The sequence below is a fragment of the Salvelinus namaycush genome, chromosome 7 (genome assembly GCF_016432855.1).
Source record: "Salvelinus namaycush isolate Seneca chromosome 7, SaNama_1.0, whole genome shotgun sequence".
Taxonomy (NCBI): domain Eukaryota; kingdom Metazoa; phylum Chordata; class Actinopteri; order Salmoniformes; family Salmonidae; genus Salvelinus; species Salvelinus namaycush.
In genome coordinates this window covers 28,444,166-28,463,089 of record NC_052313.1, presented here as the reverse complement: position 1 = coordinate 28,463,089, position 18,924 = coordinate 28,444,166, and the positions used below count along the sequence as shown (strand labels likewise).

At 42.9% G+C, this 18,924-nt stretch overlaps 1 protein-coding gene across 3 annotated transcripts in view; it reads right to left on the bottom strand.

The window, feature by feature from the left end:
• Positions 1–18,924, bottom strand: part of LOC120051173 (RNA-binding protein 33-like) — a 58,374-nt gene that overhangs the window by 12,447 nt on the left and 27,003 nt on the right. The window contains exons 9-14 of one of the 3 annotated variants that reach the window (XM_038997893.1): positions 9,982–10,276; positions 6,639–6,700; positions 2,843–2,969; positions 1,870–2,240; positions 848–1,153; positions 303–614 (exon numbers count right to left, since the gene is read on the bottom strand). In XM_038997893.1, coding sequence (XP_038853821.1) covers positions 303–614; positions 848–1,153; positions 1,870–2,240; positions 2,843–2,969; positions 6,639–6,700; positions 9,982–10,276 — 1,473 coding nt within the window. The remainder of the gene's footprint in view (positions 1–302; positions 615–847; positions 1,154–1,869; positions 2,241–2,842; positions 2,970–6,638; positions 6,701–9,981; positions 10,277–18,924) is intronic. The other 2 variants (XM_038997895.1, XM_038997894.1) reach the window with 2 other exon arrangements.

The window sequence follows — 18,924 nt, the reverse complement described above, 5'->3', positions numbered from 1 at the left end:
GAAAGCATTCTCAAATTAGCTCCATGCCTTGAATATGTGATAAAACAGAGAAAACGATTAACGAAATAAAACCTATTGCTCATTTTCTAAATTCTCTCTATATTGCGAATGAGTCGCACATAGAAATCCCAGCCGTTTCAAGTTGTTTTCCCGTTTTAGCCACAACACTGTTTAATTTAGACACTCCTTTTAGGTGTGTCTGAACTGGCATCTTATTCCCTACATAGTACACTACTTTTGACCAGAGCTTTATTACATTATATAGGGAATAGGGTGCCATTTACATGTGGTGCAGAACTGACCTGTACTGCTGTGTTTGGCCGAGTGCTTGTGGAATCCCTGCGAACCACCGTTCTTCCATGTGGCCCAGGTAGCTGTGCTGCAGCCTTGTTGGCAGCAGCAGGCTGGGCTCTTCCTCTGCCACCGCCGGGTACCGGCCGAGGGTTCAGGCCCGGTCGCGCCCCTCCTTGCATTGCCCTGGCAACGGGCCTGACGTTGGAGGCGTTTGGCGCAGAGGCGGGGCGGACGTTGTTCGCGTTTTGGTTGCCAGGTGCCACGGGGAGCTCGCGGAGGTTGCTGTTGCGCTGGGGAATGACTTTGGGGGCAGGAGGGCTCTGTGGAAAGGGGAGGGATGATTTGTATTGACATTTGCTTGATATGCGTAGCCTACATAACCAATGTGATTTTCTTTTTGTGCCCGTTTGGGTTTTTGATTGAAAGTAAAGCATGTCAATTCATTCAAAAATCGTTTGGAACCATAAACCCAAACAGTCCTATGACCGATTGTGAGCACAATCATTTCACAATTCTGAAACGAAAAGGGAAAAACTAAAACGCGGCTCCTCACCATCCTTGGCCTGATGGGGGCGTTACGCTGCTGGAGGTTCTGGGGGCGGGGCCCGCTAGGGTGCATCTGTCTGGGGCTGCCGTGCTGCTGCATCTGCTGCTGGTGGAAGGGGGGCTGGCCCTGCCCGCCGCCATGGTGCATCATGAGGCCTTGCCGCTGCTCGTTGGGATGGGGGTGAGAGTGGTGCTGGAGGGGCGGCTGAGACAGGTCCTGTCTGTGGTGCTGCTGATGTTGTTGTTGCTGATGGGATAGAGGCAAGTCATGATGCTGGAGCTGCGAGTGGAGAAGGCCGTGCTGCATCAAGCCCTAGTTTTAATTTAAAAACAAAAAAAAGACAAAGCGGGCAGAATGAGTGAGTTTAACTTTGACATGGTCTTAAGACGTACGGTTTTGACAAATAATTCGAATAATTTAATAATAATTTGATGGGAAAAAGCCACAGTTCTGAATTGTCATACGCACACGATTCAAGCTTCTTCAAGGAGAAACTGTTACATGCATTTGATTAACCTCCAATCGGTGTCCTCATATAGCCGCGGTAACCGAGGTAGAACTATGAGTCGTACACTAGAGGGCACTCTTGTCTGTGGCTCACCATACATACCACAAGGGAGGGAGGTCTCAGAAATACTAACCGTTTTTATGACTGCTTCACTAACAGGGAATATTCAACGTGCTTGACTTATTTATGTGATCATTACTCGGGTTTCCAACATTTTAATAATCCAGAGAAAACTGGGTGAAATACACGATTGGTTTATAAAATAAGAAAAGGCCCATATTTCACATTTGACATGCATCTCAACAGGCACTGAATAATTACAGATCGTGAAGAAGCTTGGAAAAGCCAGAGTTTACAATACAAACTGAACAGATTCCCTTCCATGCAGAGTAAACAAACGAATTAACAAATAGATAACATTCCCATTTGTGGACCAATGCTTAAATCATTCCGCACGCCTCTTGCGCAGGCAGAGTGCAGGCCACCACCACACATGTTAATTGGTAGTAGATTCACTTACTCTCATCCGTACCTGCATCCCAAACTGGAGCTGCTGTGAGGGGAACGGCCCGGGAGTCCCCTGCTGCTGTGGGAAACCGGGCTGACGGTGGCCCATGAAGAGCCTGGTGTTGGTGGGTCCACTGTGCCCAGTCAGGCTGGCCATGCCCTGGTGGCGGCCCTGGGGAGGCAGGTTAGGTCTGGGGGGCTCTCTCTGGAACATCCCTAGCTGGCCCCCTGGGCCCTGGCCTGGCTGGTTGAACCCCCCTGGGCTTGGCTGGTTGAAGGCCATGTGGCCCTGGCTGGAGAGCTGGTGGTTATTACTGTTCATGAGCAAGCCGGAGTTCTGGTGATCGAACATGAGCAGCTGCTGCCCTGGGAACCGCCCTGGCTCTATAGAACAGGAGGGGAAATAGGAGGGAGGAAAGAACCACAACTGAGACTTCAAGTTGTTTGCCGCATCTCCACTCACTTTCAATACATCAGACAGCGACTGCCAATACATAGGCGTACATTTATTTTAACAGAACACGACACAAATATTTGATGGTATTCTCATTCCACATAAGCAGTAAATGGAGAAGTGATACGCATGTACATTAGGAGCCCCGACTCATTTCAAATGCATGCATGAGCACATACATAACATTAATTGAGTTAATGGAACTCCGCAATTACCCTTGCAGCGTACCCTGAAGGTGTACTGCTAGGGGTTAATGCCCAGAAGGGTTAGATATGCTAAGAGAGAAGACGTAAACCCCTTAAAGGCAGGGAAGGAGGCATGGGTGGGTGAGTTGGGTGTGTGGGGCTAGGTAAGGAGGGCTACGTCCCAAATGGCACCCTGTTCCTTATGTGGTGCACTACTTCTGACCAGAGCTCCCTGGTCAAAATTAGTGCACCATGTAGGGAATAGGGTGCCATTTGGGACAATAACAAAAAATAGTGCGCTAAAAAGGGAATAAGGTGCCGTTTGGGACGCAGGGCTGTGGTCTCACCCCCGATGAAGAAAGGCTCTCTGTCCTGGGGGGTGGGGGGAGGCTGGTTCCTCCAGGGCTCCATGTGATGGGAGGGCCTCTGCCCGAAATTACCCGGCACGTGCTGTTGCTGGAAGTCCCCCGGTCCCTGTGATTGGGGGAGAGGAGCACACAAAAACACTCATGCATTTAATTCCACATTGGGAACCACTGTAATCACAAACTAATTAAACCCCCCCCCCCCCCCCCCAAATGGACATTTCGGGTAATAATATTATACTAGAAAGGGAGTGAGTGCTCAAAATGTAATGGCTAGGATTATTCTCATTAGGCACGATGTTGACTCGCGTGAAATGTATAGTTGTGCACACAAATATTCAGAGAAAATACCATTGAGAATAAACCTCTATAACTCACTAGAGTAGTCATTGGATCATAGCAAATCAAGTTAAGTTTATTTTTTTCGTTTATTTTTTATATAGCCCTTCGTACATCAGCTAATATCATCAGCAACATGACAAAATCTGCCATTTTGGTCAAGAAAACGTCCATTTGAGAAACGGTTCAAATATTGTAAAATATCGTATGAAAAAATGTGAATTACAGCATCGCTATTGTAAACCTGCACTAAAGCCACCATATAAACTTTGTTTACGTGACCTGCTCGCATTCCGGGAACAAGGATGGCAAAGCATTTTGGGCTTGGGTTAAATCAGTGCTAATTTCTTTGTTCCAGCCACCCATTTTGTATGTACAACAGCTTTCCACTTTCCACACAGCACACAATCCCCCCCACCGTGCGGCGTCTAATCTACCTTCAAGGAAAAGCAGCAGATAACGATCCGCTAATCCCTCCTTGGAATAAGAAGCCCCCCTTACAGCCCGTCTCTCCTTTATCCTCTTAAACATCAGTCTCTGTTGAAAAATTAACCTTCAACTCAACATGTGGCACTTCCACAAATGCGGTGCTTAGACCTCCCTCCCTCTTTGCCGCTTTATAAATGACTTAAGATGCTATCTAAGCTTAATCCATCCTGATTCGCCGGTAGACTGACGGCATTTAGAGAGGGATCGAGGGGTGTTTTTGAATGCTGGACTGGAGAGAGTCGCCAAAGTTGCTTAACAGAAAGTTAATCAACGGGGCTTAACGAAGCAGAGGAGGAGAGGGAGCGGATCACATTGTTAGTTTGGACGTTAAAGCTCTGTTGCAAAGGTCAGTCCGGTATACACAATGGAGGCTTGGGTGTATACATAATACCTCTGGAAATTTGTATGAATTTGATAACGCGGCTCATCCTCTGAGTGTTAATCCTCGATAAACAGGCTGAGAGGTGCTCAATGTGTAACTGATGCTGCAGATATCCCCCTCGGAAAGAGAAGAGGGCTAGCTAAGACAAATGTCATACAATGGACCGGGCCAAATGTCAAACCATTCAATGAGAAATGGAAACGAAGAGGATTAGAAGTGACATTTCTTTTGGTTGTTCCCTCTTTGGACATAGTGTTTTGTACAAATTGCATATTGTTGCCACTGATGAGGGAGGGATTTCACCTTTCTAAGGACAATGGTGCTGTTGACCAATGAGTCTGAAAGACATGTTAGATAAGTGCCTCTACCGTCGGACAGAAAATGTTCCCGATGGGACTTCAATGTCATCGTTTAAAGTTCTTTGTAGCTTGGACAATGTGGAACCAAGGCTACTTTCATGTTTTCAATATCTAACCTGATGATATTACAATGTATTCATATTTGAAATAAAATGGCTAAATATAAATGATACTTTCACCACAGTGTTTCCCCTAGGATTCTTTTCAGCAGCGGTGGCAAAGTTAGCATGGGGGGGGGTGTGATTTTGGGCATGGCCAATTGCGTGGTGTCCGACCAAAGATTTTAAAGGCTATCCTCTTTGGCTGCTTTAAAGTAAATTTCCTGCAATTCTACACATTTTGCCAGGGGGCAGAGAGAACATGTTACTTTAAAAAAATGAATTTCCTACAATTCTACACATTTGACCATGGCTTATGGCGTTTTATGTTATCTGAGTGACTAAAACATAACAAAATCAATGGGGGCCCCCCCATGTCATGATATTTTTATTTTAGATTCTCTGACTAGTTTTTATTGCCGATCATTAGTTCTCAAAGATATATAGCTCTTTTATCTTTTCTATATACTTTATATCTGGTTTAAGTTTTACCATCGCAATTTTTATTTTTATTGGCATGGCTGCAACGATTTAGAAGCAGCGGCCAGCCACTGCTAAATTAATATACGGTACGGCACCACCAAGCACGTGATATAATGGATACTATTTCAACTACATGCAAATTACAAAACATAAAAATATATTCTTGACTAGCAGTTTTTTCATCATTATAGCCCCCTAATGAGCTCTTAATTGGACCCCCTGATTAACAATATTGTTCATATAACGATATTACAGAATATTAGAGGCATAATCTCAATCTCTGCCGCCTCCTTGAACAATTACATTTGATAATATATGATAATCATCCGTAACCTGGTGCCCAGTCGTACATGGATATTGCAGGTCTTTTTGTCACATGTATTTCAAATCCCGTCTGTGGCAACAGCAGCCTAAAAGTGATTGACAGCTGGGCAAACCAACACTATGCTTGGCGTCAGCTTAGCCTCTCCCTCAAACTCTGACAAAAGTGTAAAACAGCTCTGCTACACACACTGAAGCACTCTCTCTGCTATCAATGTCCACCGCCATCACAGACTGATGGAAACTGGCACTGGAAAATTGAAAATGGAGAGGAGACGAGGAAGACTGAATAAAATGTAGGCAATTTCCAAATAACAGACTAACGCGAGACCCTGGCTCATTTGTAAACCTTTTGCCAAATGCAATTGGACGCAGCCATTTTCAAATGTTTAAGCTGATTTGCATAAATCCATATAAAAACGCTCATCCCGGGAAGGTGTCAGTCAGCACCAGCGCCACCTGATGCCTGGGCATCATTAGCTGGGAGAACTGAGTCTGCATCCCAAATGGCACCCTATACCCTACATAGTGCACTACTTTTGACCAGAGCACTATGGGCTCTGACCAAAAGTAGTGCACTATGTAGGGAATAGGGTGCCATTTGGGATGTAACAGAGTAACTTGAGGCATATTTGGCTGCCTAGCCAATCCACTTCCCCCACAATGTTTGTAATCACTTTAAAAAAGCATTACTTTCCTGTTATCTCTGTAATGGGTTCTAGTTTACTCTGAGGCTCTTCAATGACTCCATATTCCTTTCTTTGACTACCTGACTATCTTTTTAGCCCAGAGTATGAAACAAAACTGTGTTTTGGGCATGTTTTACCCATTCAAACAGCCTTCTAAAAGGACTGTTCTGCTTTGGGACAAACTTGTCCTAAAAAGTGGTATTTTCACTGGCGAATAAAAAGTGGTATTTTCACTGGCGGTGGTAGGCTTTATCTCGGGCTGCGTGCCAAATGGTACCCTATTCCCATAGGGCTCTGGTCAGATGGAGTGCACTATGTAGGGAATAAGGTTCAATTTGGGAGGCAGCCCTGATTTCAGGATTTCATTATGATGCCAACCTCAGAGTCTGAGCCCTAGCGCATCCATGAAGAGTGCAAACTAAACTAAGCCTGCCACCATAGCCACTGCCTAAAGCCCCTATCAACCATTTCCAGTTGTGCAGACAGATTTGGTATCAGAGTTTACAGATTTGCTCTAACAGTATTTGGATCCGAGTGGGCATCTAATTGCCATAATGACATTTCTCTCACAAAAAGGTCCACACTGTTAACGGAGAGGGGGGAGCAGCTGCTACTCACAGGGAACCTCTGAGGACCCACAGCAGGTCTGGGCTGGCTCTGGGCAGGAGGCAGCAAGGGCACTGCAGACAGAGAAAGATGTAGAAGATTGGGGGTCGAGAAAGAAATGGGAATAGGAAGAGAGAACGAGTGTGGGGAGAAGGAGAGGCAGTCCATTAGACACCCCTCCGTGAGCTGTTACACAGGCACGTTTGAAGGCTCTCACACGTCGCACCAAATGTGGATCTAGCGTTTGTCTGAGAACTGTTTTTATATTTCACCTCCAAAATGGGCTCCCACTTGCACCCATCTGGACAGAGGCAAAAAGGAATTAAAGAATAAACATAGTAAAAGCATGCGGTTGTAGTTCTCTTAAAGGACTACAGGTTAAGGTAGATGGGTACATTTGGCTCTGAGGCCACTTCATCATACAGTATTAGCTAAGCTTTTTGACTTCAGTAAATATTACATGCATCTTCAATTCATAATCAGTTTGATGTAACTGGCAATGGGGATTAAATTAACAGCAGAAATTGTAAAGGACAGTACGTTGTATATACAGCACATTCGGAAAGTATTCAGACCCTTTCCCACATTTTGTTACATTACAGCCTTATTCTAAAATGGATTAACCTCTCTGGGATAGGGGGCAGTATTTTCACATCCGGATTAAAAGCGTGCCCAAAGTAAACTGCCTGCTACTCAGGCCCAGAAGCTAGGATATGCATATAATTAGTAGATTTGGATAGAAAACATTGAAGTTTCTAAAACTGTTAGAATAATGTCTGAGTATAACAGAACAGATGTGGCAGGCGAAACCCCGAGCACAATCCATCCAGGGGAAAAAAAATCGAGGTCACTGTTTTCCAATGGTTTTCTATGGGAGACCTGATTTATTAGGGCCCAGATTGCAGTTCCTATGGCTTCCACTATATGTCAACAGTCTTTAGAAATTGTTCGATGTTTTTCTTTTGAGAAATGAAGAAGTAGAGCTGTTCTTTGTAGGTGTCACTCTGAAGGGCTTTAGTCTTTTGTTGCGCGTGAACTGGAGCGCGCTTCACGTTGTTTTTATCCGGTATTAGAAACAGTTTATGTCGTCATCATTTTACCGTCATCTCTTTCTACATTTTAGGATACCTGAGGTTGGATTAGGAACGTTGTTTGAAATGTTTGGACCAAGTTTACAGGTAACTTAGATACTTTGTAGTCATGTTGGAAACGGTCTATTTCTGAATCAAACGCGCCAAATAAATGGACATTTTGGGGATATAAAGAAGGAATTTATCGAACAAAACGACCATTCATTGTGTCACAGACATTTGAGATTGCAAAAATATCTTCAAAAGGCATTTATTATATGGCTATTTCTGACTTTTGTGTCGCACCTGCCTGGTTGAAAAATTATTTTCATGTGTTTGTATGCGGGGCGCTGTCCTCAGATAATCACATGGTTTGCTTTCGCCGTAAAGCCTTTTTTAAATCTGACACAGCGGCTGGATTAACAAGAAGTTAAGCTTTATTTTGATGTATTACACTTATATTTTCGTGAAGGTTGAATCTTGATATTTCTGTAGTTTGAATTTGGCGCGCTACAATTTCACTGGATGTTGTCAAATCAATCCCGCTAACGGAATTCGAGCAGGATTCGCGCTTAAGGGATCCAATAGAGGTTAAATTATTTCCCCCCCTCATCAATCTACACACTATAACAAAGTGAAAACAGGTTCAGACATTTCTGCAAATGTATTAAACCTAAAAAACAGAAATAACTCATTTACATAAGTATTCAGGACCTTTGCTATGAGACTCGAAATTGAGAATCTTGTTTCCATTGATCAGCCTTGAGATGTTTCCACAACGAAGTCCACTTGTGGTAAATTCAATTGATTGGACATGATTTGGAAAGGCACACGCCTGTCTATATAAGGTCCCACAGTTGACAGTGCATGTCAGAGCAAAAACCAAGCCATGAGCCCCCAAGACAGGATTGGGGAAGGTTACCAAAAAATGTCTTCAGCATTGAAGGTCCCCAAGAACACAATGGCCATCACCATTCATAAATAAAAAGTGGTTTGGAACCACCAAGACACTTCCTAGAGCTGGCTGCCCAGAGAAACTGAGCAACTGGGGGAGAAGGGACTTGATCAGGGAGGTGACCAAGAACCTGATGGTCACTGAAAGAGCTCCAGAGTTCCTCTGCGGAGATGGGAGAACCATCCAGAAGAACAACCATCTCTGCAGCACTCCACCAATCAGGCCTTTATGGTAGAGTGGCCAGACGGAAGCCGGGCGTCAGTAAAAGGCACATGATAGCCTGCCATAAAGGCGCCTAAAGGACTCGCAGACAATGAGAAACAAGATTATCTGGTCTGATGAAACCAAGATTGAACTCTTTGGCCTGAATGACAAGCGTCACGTCTGGAGGAAACCTGGCACCATCCCTACGGTGAAGCATGGTGGTGGCAGCATCATGCTGTAGGGATGTTTTTCAGCGGCAGGTGACTGGGAGACTCGTCAGGATCGAGGGAAACATGAACGGAGTAAAGTAGAAAGAGATGACGGTTCACCTTCCAACAGGATAACGACCCCAAGCACACAGCCAAGACAAAGCAGGAGCGGCTTTGGGACAAATCTCTGAATGTACACATCTGGACAGAGGCAAAAAGGAACTAAAGAACGAGGCTGTAATCACTGCCAAAGGTGCTTCAACAAAGTACTGAGTAAAGTGTCTGAATACTTATGTAAATGTGATTTTTATTTGTCATTATGGGATATTGTGTGTAGATTGAGGAGGGGGAAAAAACGATGTAATCCATTTTAGAATAAGGCTGTAACGTAACAAAATGTAGAAAAAGTCAAGGGGTCTAAATACTTTCCAAATGCACTATATGGGTTCAGGGACATTTGCCAACCTCGTTAAAACACTCCCGTTATCCTGTCCCCCTCCACACACACAGTCACACACACACACTTCAATGGCAGTCTGGAAAGACAGGGCAGATAAACAGATTGAGGAATGGAGATGCTGGCAAAAAACAACAAACTTATTACTGGCTTTGAGAAGTATCCTCATGTCATTCAACCCAAACATAACACTTTTCAAAGCAGTGCACCGATAACTGCCAACGAAATTGCATCTTATGCCTTCACCTAAATTGCACACTCACAACATTCAACAGAAGAGGCACCATCATTAAAATAAGTCAGAAGCCAATGAAAGAGGACCAGGTGTGCGTATCAAATAGCACCCTAATTCCCTATATAAAGCACTACTTTGACCAGGGCCAACAGTTGTGCATTATCTAGGGAATGGGGTGCTATTTGGCCCTGCAAACATGCAGAGCAGCCCAAAGTGCAGACCTACCTTGTGCAGGGGAGGATGCAGGGCCCCTGAAATGGGGGTTGATGTGGATGTTCTTGGGCTGCTGCTGCTGTTGGTGGTTGTGTGAGGGAGGGGGACTCATCATGCGGTGTGGTGGTTCCATCTGGGGCCTGACTGGTGCCCCGCGTTGGGCCATGTGCAGAGGGAGAAGGGGCTGCAGGGCCAGCGTGCTGCCGCTGTGCTCCTGGAAGGAGGGCCCTCGAGGGCCACCCTGACGATGGTGCTGCTGATGAGGATGATGACGTTGGTGAGGGGGAATCATTCTCGAGGGAGACTGCTAATTGGAGGTAACGGGAGTGATGGAGAGGGAGAGTGATGGAGAGAGGGAAGACCGACAAGTCAGAGATGTCGAGTAACATAGGTTATATATAGCACAGTAAATGAGTATGTATCAAGAAAGGTCCATCACCCACAGGTCATCCAGCCAACTTGACAACTGTGGGACGCATTGAGTCAACATGTGCCAGCATCCCTGTGGAATGCTTGACACCTTGTAGAGGCCATGTCCCAACAAATTTAAAATGTTCTGATGGCAAAAGTGGGTGCAACTCAATATTAGGAAGGTGTTCCTAATGTTTTGTACACTCCCTGTACAAACAATGCAACAAAAAAAATGATCCAAACGGTACAAATAAAATAAGGTGTTAGTGTGTCCCCTCACAGTCCCCCAAGTTATTTTGTAATCTGTTTTTTTTTAAAGGTAATTTTGCTGTTTGCTTGAGTAATTAGAGATGGGAGTTCCATGTGATCAAGAGTCTAAAACTGTGCATTGCCATGATTTTGTTTTGGACTTGGGGACTGTGAAGAAACCCCTGGTGGCATGTCTTGTGGGGTATGTATGGGTGTCTGAGCCGAATGTTATTTGATTATGCAGAAAATCTGGAATTTGTGTCACTAATATTTATCATAACTAAAAGAGAAGCAGTTAATATCTCAACCAGGAAACACTGGCCTGCATGTTGTTCGTTCTCTATGCGCAGTTAAGGGCAAGGCATGCGGCTCTGTTTTGAGCCAGCTGCAGCTTTGCTAGGTCTTTCTTTGCTGCATATTACCAGACAGATTGAACAAGACCAGAGCCTGAACAACAAACAGTTAATGTGTCAAAAATCTTTACAACTTTGTCAATATGACTTGCCCATGATAACTGACCATCCAATGTTCTACAAAGAAGTTTAACTTCCTTAATGGTCACTCCCTTTATGTACAACTCCAATTGAGGTTAAGAACTAGTGTATCTATCATTTCCTATACAACATGTATTTTTTAGTTATGTTTATGAATAGTAATTTGGTCAGAATATGTGTGTCAGAAAAAGTGTCAGAAAAATATCCGGACGTTGTGGGAAAAAGATGCTACGTTAGCACAATGTATAACCACTGATTTCAGCTCTAAATATGCACATTTTCGAACAAAACATAAGTGTATGTATAACCTGATGTTATAGGACTGTCATCTGATGAAGCTTATCAAGGTTAGTCAAAAATTATATATCTTTTGCTGGTTTGTTACGATCGCTAACATTTGCTGCTGGTAAATGGCTTGTGTTTCTGGCTATTGTGGTAAGCTAATATAATGCTATATTGTGTTTTCGCTGTAAAACACTTAAGAAATCGGAAACATTGGCTGGAATCACAAGATGCCTGTCTTTCATTTGCTGTACACTATGTATTTTTCAGAAATGTTTTATGATGAGTATTTAGGTATTTGACATTGGTGTCTGTAATTATTATGGCTGCTTTCGGTGCAATTTCTGATTGTAGCTGCAATGTAAACTATGATTTATACCTGAAATATGCAAATTTTTCAAACAAAACATAGATTTATTGAATAACATGTTATAAGACTGTCATCTGATGAAGTTGTTTGTTGGTTAGTTTGGTTGGTTCTTGGTTAGTTAGGTTGGCTTTGTGCATGCTACCTGTGCTGTGAAAAATGTCTGTCCTTTTTTGTATTTGGTGGTGAGCTAACATAAATATACGTGGTGTTTTCGCTGTAAAACATTTTAAAAATCGGACATGTTGGCTGGATTCACAAGATGTGTACCTTTCATTTGCTGTATTGGACTTGTTAATGTGTGAAAGTTAAATATTTCTAAAAATATATATTTTGAATTTCGCGCCCTGCACTTGAAGTGGCTGTTGTCATATTGATCCCGACTTAGGGCTTGCAGCCATGAGAAGTTAAGGTCTTAGAGAATGTTTTGAACCAAATACAATGCTTTTAAATTTAGATGTATTTATTATTAAAATCACCCATTGTGATACTGACTAACTCCTTAATAATTTCAGTGAGTTCACTAGCATTGGGTGCTGACATGTAGAGTATGGAATAATCCGCATACATAGTCCTACACTGAACAAAAATACACGCAATATGCAACAGTTTCAAATATTTAACTGAGTTACATATAAATTCAATTTACAGTTATATTGAAATAATTTCATTAGGCCCTAATCTATGGATTTAATCCTAATCCACTCTTCAATGCCGATGCAAAGTTGCTGGATATTGGCGGGAATTAGAGAATTCTGTCCTTGCGACATGGGGCTATACATTATCAAACTGAAACATGAGGTGATGGCATCGGATGAATGGCATGATAATGGGCATCAGGATCTCGTCACGGTATCTTTGCATTCAAATTGCCATTGATAAAATGCAAATGTGTTTGTTTTCCGTAGCTTATGCCTGCCCATACCATTACCCCATGGTGGCGGTGAGGTTCTGTTCACAACATTGACATCAGCAAACCGCTCACCCACAAGACACCATACACGCTGTCTGCCGTCTGCCCTGTACAGTTGAAACCGGGATTGATCAGCGGCCATCGAAGGTGAGCATTTGCCCACTGAAGTCCGTTACGACGCCGAACTGCTGTCAGGTCAAGACCCTGGTACGGTTTGTGCAGAAATTATTTGGTTATGCAAACCCACAGTTTCATCAGCTGTCCGGGTGGCTGGTCTCAGACGATCCCGCAGGTGAAGAAGCCGGATGTGGAAGTCCTGGGATGGGGTGGTTAAACGTGGTCTGCGGTTATGAGGCTGGTTGGACTTACTGCCAAATTCTCTAGAAACGCAGTTGGAGGGGGTTCATGGTAGAGAAATTAACATAAAATTCTCTGGAAACAGGTGTGGTGGACAATCCTGCAGTCAGCATGCCAATTGCAAGCTACCTCAAAAACTTGAGACATCTGTGGCATTGTGTTGTGACAAAACTACACATTTTAGAATGGCCTTTTATTGTCCCCAGCACATGGTGCACTTGTGTAATGATAATGCTGTTTAATCAGCTTTTTGATATGCCACACTTGTCAGGTGGATTATCTTGGCAAAGGAGAAATGCTCACCAACAGGGATGTTAACAAATTTCTGCACAAAATTGAGAAATAAGCTTGTTGTGTGTATGGAACATTTATTTTATTTAATCTCATGAAACCAACATTACATGTGGCATTTATACTTTTTCAGTATAGCTTTGTGTTAAACGATTTGTAAAAATAGAGAAGATTAACGGCTCAAGGCAAGTGCCCAGAGGGACAACGCACTGTACATATCTGATATTAGAGAAGCTTCCATTGAAGAACAAAATCCAGGTTCTATTGGATAAATAACTCTCCAACCATGATGGCAGGCAATGTATAGCCATAGCAAGTGAGTTTAGTTGTCAATAACAATTTATGATCAATAACATCAAAAGGCGGCACTGAAATCTAACAATACAGCTCCAACTATCATGTTATTACCCATTTATTTGAACCAATCAGTCATATCCGAGTCAGTGCAGTACTGTTGAGTGCCCTATATGCATGCTGAAAGTCAGTAGTTAACTTATTTGGGCAAACACAATTCTCTCCATCAGTTTACTAAGAACAGGTAGCAAACTGATTGTGCAGCTGTTACAACCAGCAATGGGTGCTTTACTATTTTTAGGTAGTGGAACTACTTTAACTTCATTCCACACCTGTGGACACACACTCCTTTAGTCTTTGGTTAAATATATACAGTGGCTTGCGAAAGTATTCACCCTCCTTGGCAGTTTTCTTATTTTGTTGCCTTACAACCTAGAATTAAAATAGATTTTTTGGGGGGATTGTATCATTTGATTTACACAACATGCCTACCACTTTGAAGATGCAAAATATTTTTGTGTGAAACAAACAAGAAATAAGACACACAAAAAACAGAAAACTTGAACATGCATAACTATTCACCCCCCCAAAGTCAATATTTTGTAGAGCCACCTTTTGCAGCAATTACAGCTGCAGGTATCTTGAGGTACGTCTATATAAGCTTGGCACATCTAGCCACTGGGATTTTTGCCCATTCTTCAAGGCAAAACTGCTCCAGCTCCTTCAAGTTGGATGGGTTCCGCTGGTGTACAGCGATCTTTAATTCATACCACAGATTCTCAACTGGATTGAGTTCTGGGCTTTAACTAGGCCATTCCAAGAAATGTACATGTTAATCCATAAACCACTCGAGGGTTGGGCCTTTCAGTGGGGCCTTTCAGAACAGGTGTATATATACTGAGATCATGTGACACACAAATTATGTCCACCTGTGTGCAATCTGACTCATTATGTGACTTCTGAAGGTAAATGGTTGCCCATATCTTATTTAGGGGCTTCATAGCAAAGGGGGTGAATACATATGCACATTCCACTTTTCCTTTTTACATTTTTTGAAACAATTTATAATTAAATCAGAGCCGGAGATATAGAACTGCTAAAACGAAAGCTTTTCAGGACGCCATTGTGATGTCCCTCCTGCGTCAGGCGCCCCGTTGAAAAGGTCGGACCTTCCGTTCCATGAGCTTTTATAGTGCCCCAGATGGTGCAATCCACTCCATTCAAATTCTCACCGCTTACTGACATCTAGAGGAAGGCGTATGCAGTGCATGTAGCCCCATAGCTTACATGGGAATTTATAAACTGACCCTAGAACAGAGACCTCGATTTCAGAAATCTCACTCCTTGACAGGAAGTGTGCTGCAGAATGAGTTCTGTTTCACTCAGAGAAATAATTCAAACGGTTTTAGAAACTAGAGAGTGTTTTCTATCCAATAGTAATAATAATATGCATATTGTACGAGCAAGAATTGAGTACGAGGCAGTTTAATTTGGGAACGAATTTTTACAAAGTCGAAATGGCGCCCCCCTATTAAGATTGATTGTTTTTTATAAAGATCCGTTTAATGCTAGCTAGCACCTTACAGTGGCTCCTTGCTGCACTCGCATAACAGGTAGTCAGCCTACCACGCAGTCTCCTCGTGGAGTGCAATGTGATCGGCATCCAAAAATGCCGATTACCGATTTGTTATGAAAACTTGAAATCGGCCGTAATTAAATCGGCCATTCCGATTAATCGGTCGACCTCTACTCTCACGCATGCTTCAGTGTTGCTTGCCTTGAAGCAAAAAGCATGAAGAGGCATTTAGCCTGTCTGATAGGCTTACATCACTGGGCAGCGCAGCTCGCGTCACTGGGCAGCTGTAGTCTGTAATAGTTTGCAAGCCCTGCCACATCCGACAAGCTTCAGAGCCTGTGTAGTAGGGCTCAATCTTAGTCCTGCTTTGCCTGTTTGATGGTTCGTCTGAGGGTATAGCGGGATTTCTTATAAGCGCCCGGATTAGTGTCCCGCTCCTTAAATGCAGCAGCTCTAGCCTTCAGCTCAGTGCGGATGTTGCCTGTAATTCATGGCTTCTGGTTGAGATATGTACGTACGGTCACTGTGGGGACGACGTCGTCGATGTACTTATTGATGGAGCCGGTGACTGTGGTGGTGTATACTCAATCCCATTGGATGAATTCCAGAATATATTCTAGTCTGTGCTAGAAAAACAGTCCTGTATTGTAGCATCCGCGTCATCTGACCACTTCCGTATTGAGCGAGTCACTGGTACTTCCTGCTTTAGTTTTTGCTTGTATCAGGAGGATAGAATTATGGTCAGAATTTCCAAATGGAAGGCGAGGGAGAGCTTTGTATGAGTCTCTGTGTGTGGAGTAAAGGTGGTCTAGAGTTTTTTCTCCTCTGGTTGCACATGTGACATGCTGGTAGAAATTAGGTAAAAAGGATTTAAGTTTGCCTGCATTAAAGTCCCCGGCCACTAGGAGCGTCGCTTCTGGATGAGCATTTTCTTGTTTGCTTATGGCCTTATACAGCTCGTTGAGTGCGGTCTTAGTGCCAGCATTCATTTGTGGTGGTAAATAGATGGCTACGAAAAATATAGATTAAAACTCTCTTGGTAGATAGTGTGGTCTACAGCTTATCATGAGGTAATCTACCTCAGTCGAGCAATACCTCAAGACTCCCTTAGACATCGCGCACCAGCTGTTATTGACAAATAGATGCCCCCCACCCCTTGTCTTACCGGACGTAGCTGTTCTGTCCTGCCGATGGAAAACCCAGCCCACTGTATATTGTGTCGTCGGTCAGCCACAAATCGGTGAAAGATAAGATATTACAGTTTTTAAATGTCTCGTTTGTAGGATTGTCTCGAACAGAGATCATCCAGTTTATTCTCCAGTGATTGCACGGTGGCCAATAAAACGGATGGTAGAGGCAGGTTACCCACTCGCTGACGAATTCCCACAAGGCACCCTGATCTGCACCCCCTGTACTTCCTTCGTGCGAATTACGGGGATTTGGAACTTGTCCGGGAGCAACATTATATCCTTTGTGTCAGACTCAACTCTTTGTCCAGTTTAAGGTGAGTAATCGCTGTTCTAATATCCAGAAGCTCTTTTTGAGATGGTAGCATCAACATTATGTACAAAATAAGTTAAACAATGCGGAAACACAAAAAAATAGCACAATTGGTAAAGAGCCCGTAAAAACGGCAGCCATCCCCTCCGGCGCCGCCATTCTTCAATATCTAAAGGTTTAATTACAAATTACCCATCAACTTCAATGAACAATGGAGATTAATTGGGTTCTGCTCATGATATCATTTAAGGTAGTCCAAAGTATTTTTCCCATTGTGTTTTATCTCGTTTATCTTTGCTTGGTAATATCCTTTCTTTGTCTTTTTCTTAAGTTCAGTCACAACATTTCTCAATTTACAATATGTCAACCAATCAGCTGAGCAGCCTGACTTTTTGCCAACTTGCACTTAATTTCTTTGACCCATACATTTATTTTAATTATCATCAATCCAGGGGGCTGTAATATTTTGCACAGTCAGTTCCTTAACAGGTGCATTCTTGTCAACAAATAGCATGAATAATTGTACAAATAATTCCAGTGCTGCATTTGGATTCACCTCCTCATACACATCAGACCAACATACATTTTTTACATCTTCAACAAAAGAATCCTGAGAAAAGATGTATGATCTGTTATAAATTACTTTGGCCCAAACTTTGGCTTTCCTTGTTATTTCCTCAACGTTATGGTTACTATAGCCAATGGAAACTGATATTGCTGTGGAGCAAAACTCTGCAGCATTAGTGAAGACATGATTAATTCAAGTGGATGTCACAGATCCAAAACGAATTGTTTGCACTCTAGTTGAATGAGTGATAACATGGGTCCTACTATATATTACAGGCAGTCACAGTAGCTTCGCTCTTGAGATGACAGCTAGATGCTATCCAGACAATGTTCAGGTCACACAGAAAATAGAACTCTTAACATCAAACATTATCCAAATACTGACTGTTAGCACTTGGTGGCCTATAGCAGCACCCCTAAAAAAAGAGGCTTTAGATGTGTCAGGTGAACTTGCAACCACAACACTTCAACAACATTTGACATGAGATACTCTAAGCTTTACACGAATATGTCTCTGAACATATACAGCAACACCTCCCCCATAGGCATTCCTGTAGATATTATATCCCTGTATTGCTTCTCCTGTATAATCAAAGGAATTATCTAAGTGAGTTTCAGAGATGGCCAGTATATGAATGTTATCTGATGTTAGTAAGATAGCTTTACAAATAAGGTTCATGAAATCTATGGGCTATTCTTAGCCCTTTCCTTGGTAGCTTATTGGAGAAAGACATAATATGGAGACTAAATAAATAAGTGTGTGTGTGAGAGATGTTGGGTTGAAGCTACTGACCCGAAGGCTTGGCGCTCTCAGCCTGTTGTAGTGGACTTAAGAAATGTTCCCATGCTCTCTGGCAGATTTCATCGCTGGGATAAGTTCTTTCTGCCTCTGGCGCACAGCTTCAGAGAAGTTCTCGTTGAAGATGTTCTTCTCAAGTTCATGGCTCTCCACCGAACAGCCATCTTGTCCTTATACCTCATGAACTTTACCACTAACGGTCTGGGTCTGTCACCTAGGCTGGTTACACGTTTTCCAGACATGTGGGCGCGCTCCATCTCAATCTTTGTATGATCCAGCTACAGCTTTTCAGTGATCATTTTTCTTACTTTCTCCTCAGACTCGGCCCGGTTCACATGTGAAGACTCTGGTTAGCCATCCACAAGGACGTTATTCCTCCTGGATTGTCCCTCTAGGTAGTCTGTTTTCCCAGTCATTTTTAATAATGATTCACAGAGTGCTGATATCTCGAGAGGATTTACAGTTTGTCACCTTGCTGCAAGTCTCTTTCAGGACCTCCACCTTACCATGAAATGCTTTGTATTCATGTTTGCCAACTATCTGAAACTTCTTCACTGAGGATAACTCTGATGCTATCTATATGGCTGTATTATCTCTGTGGTTACTTTCAGCTGTACAGGGTGAACACTGAATTACTACTGTACATCTCAGGAATTCTGTCTTATTTACATTGGTCTCATTCCCCACAAAAGCCTTTAAATGCTGTGACAACCTGTGGAGATTGGGTCTGGGCGTGTTTAGGTTACTATACATTTTGATTGGTCAATGGTGGTTGGTTTTGGGTAGAAAGGTAACCCCTTCGGATGTTATAAATTGTATATATTGTTTTTCTTCGTATATATATATATATATATA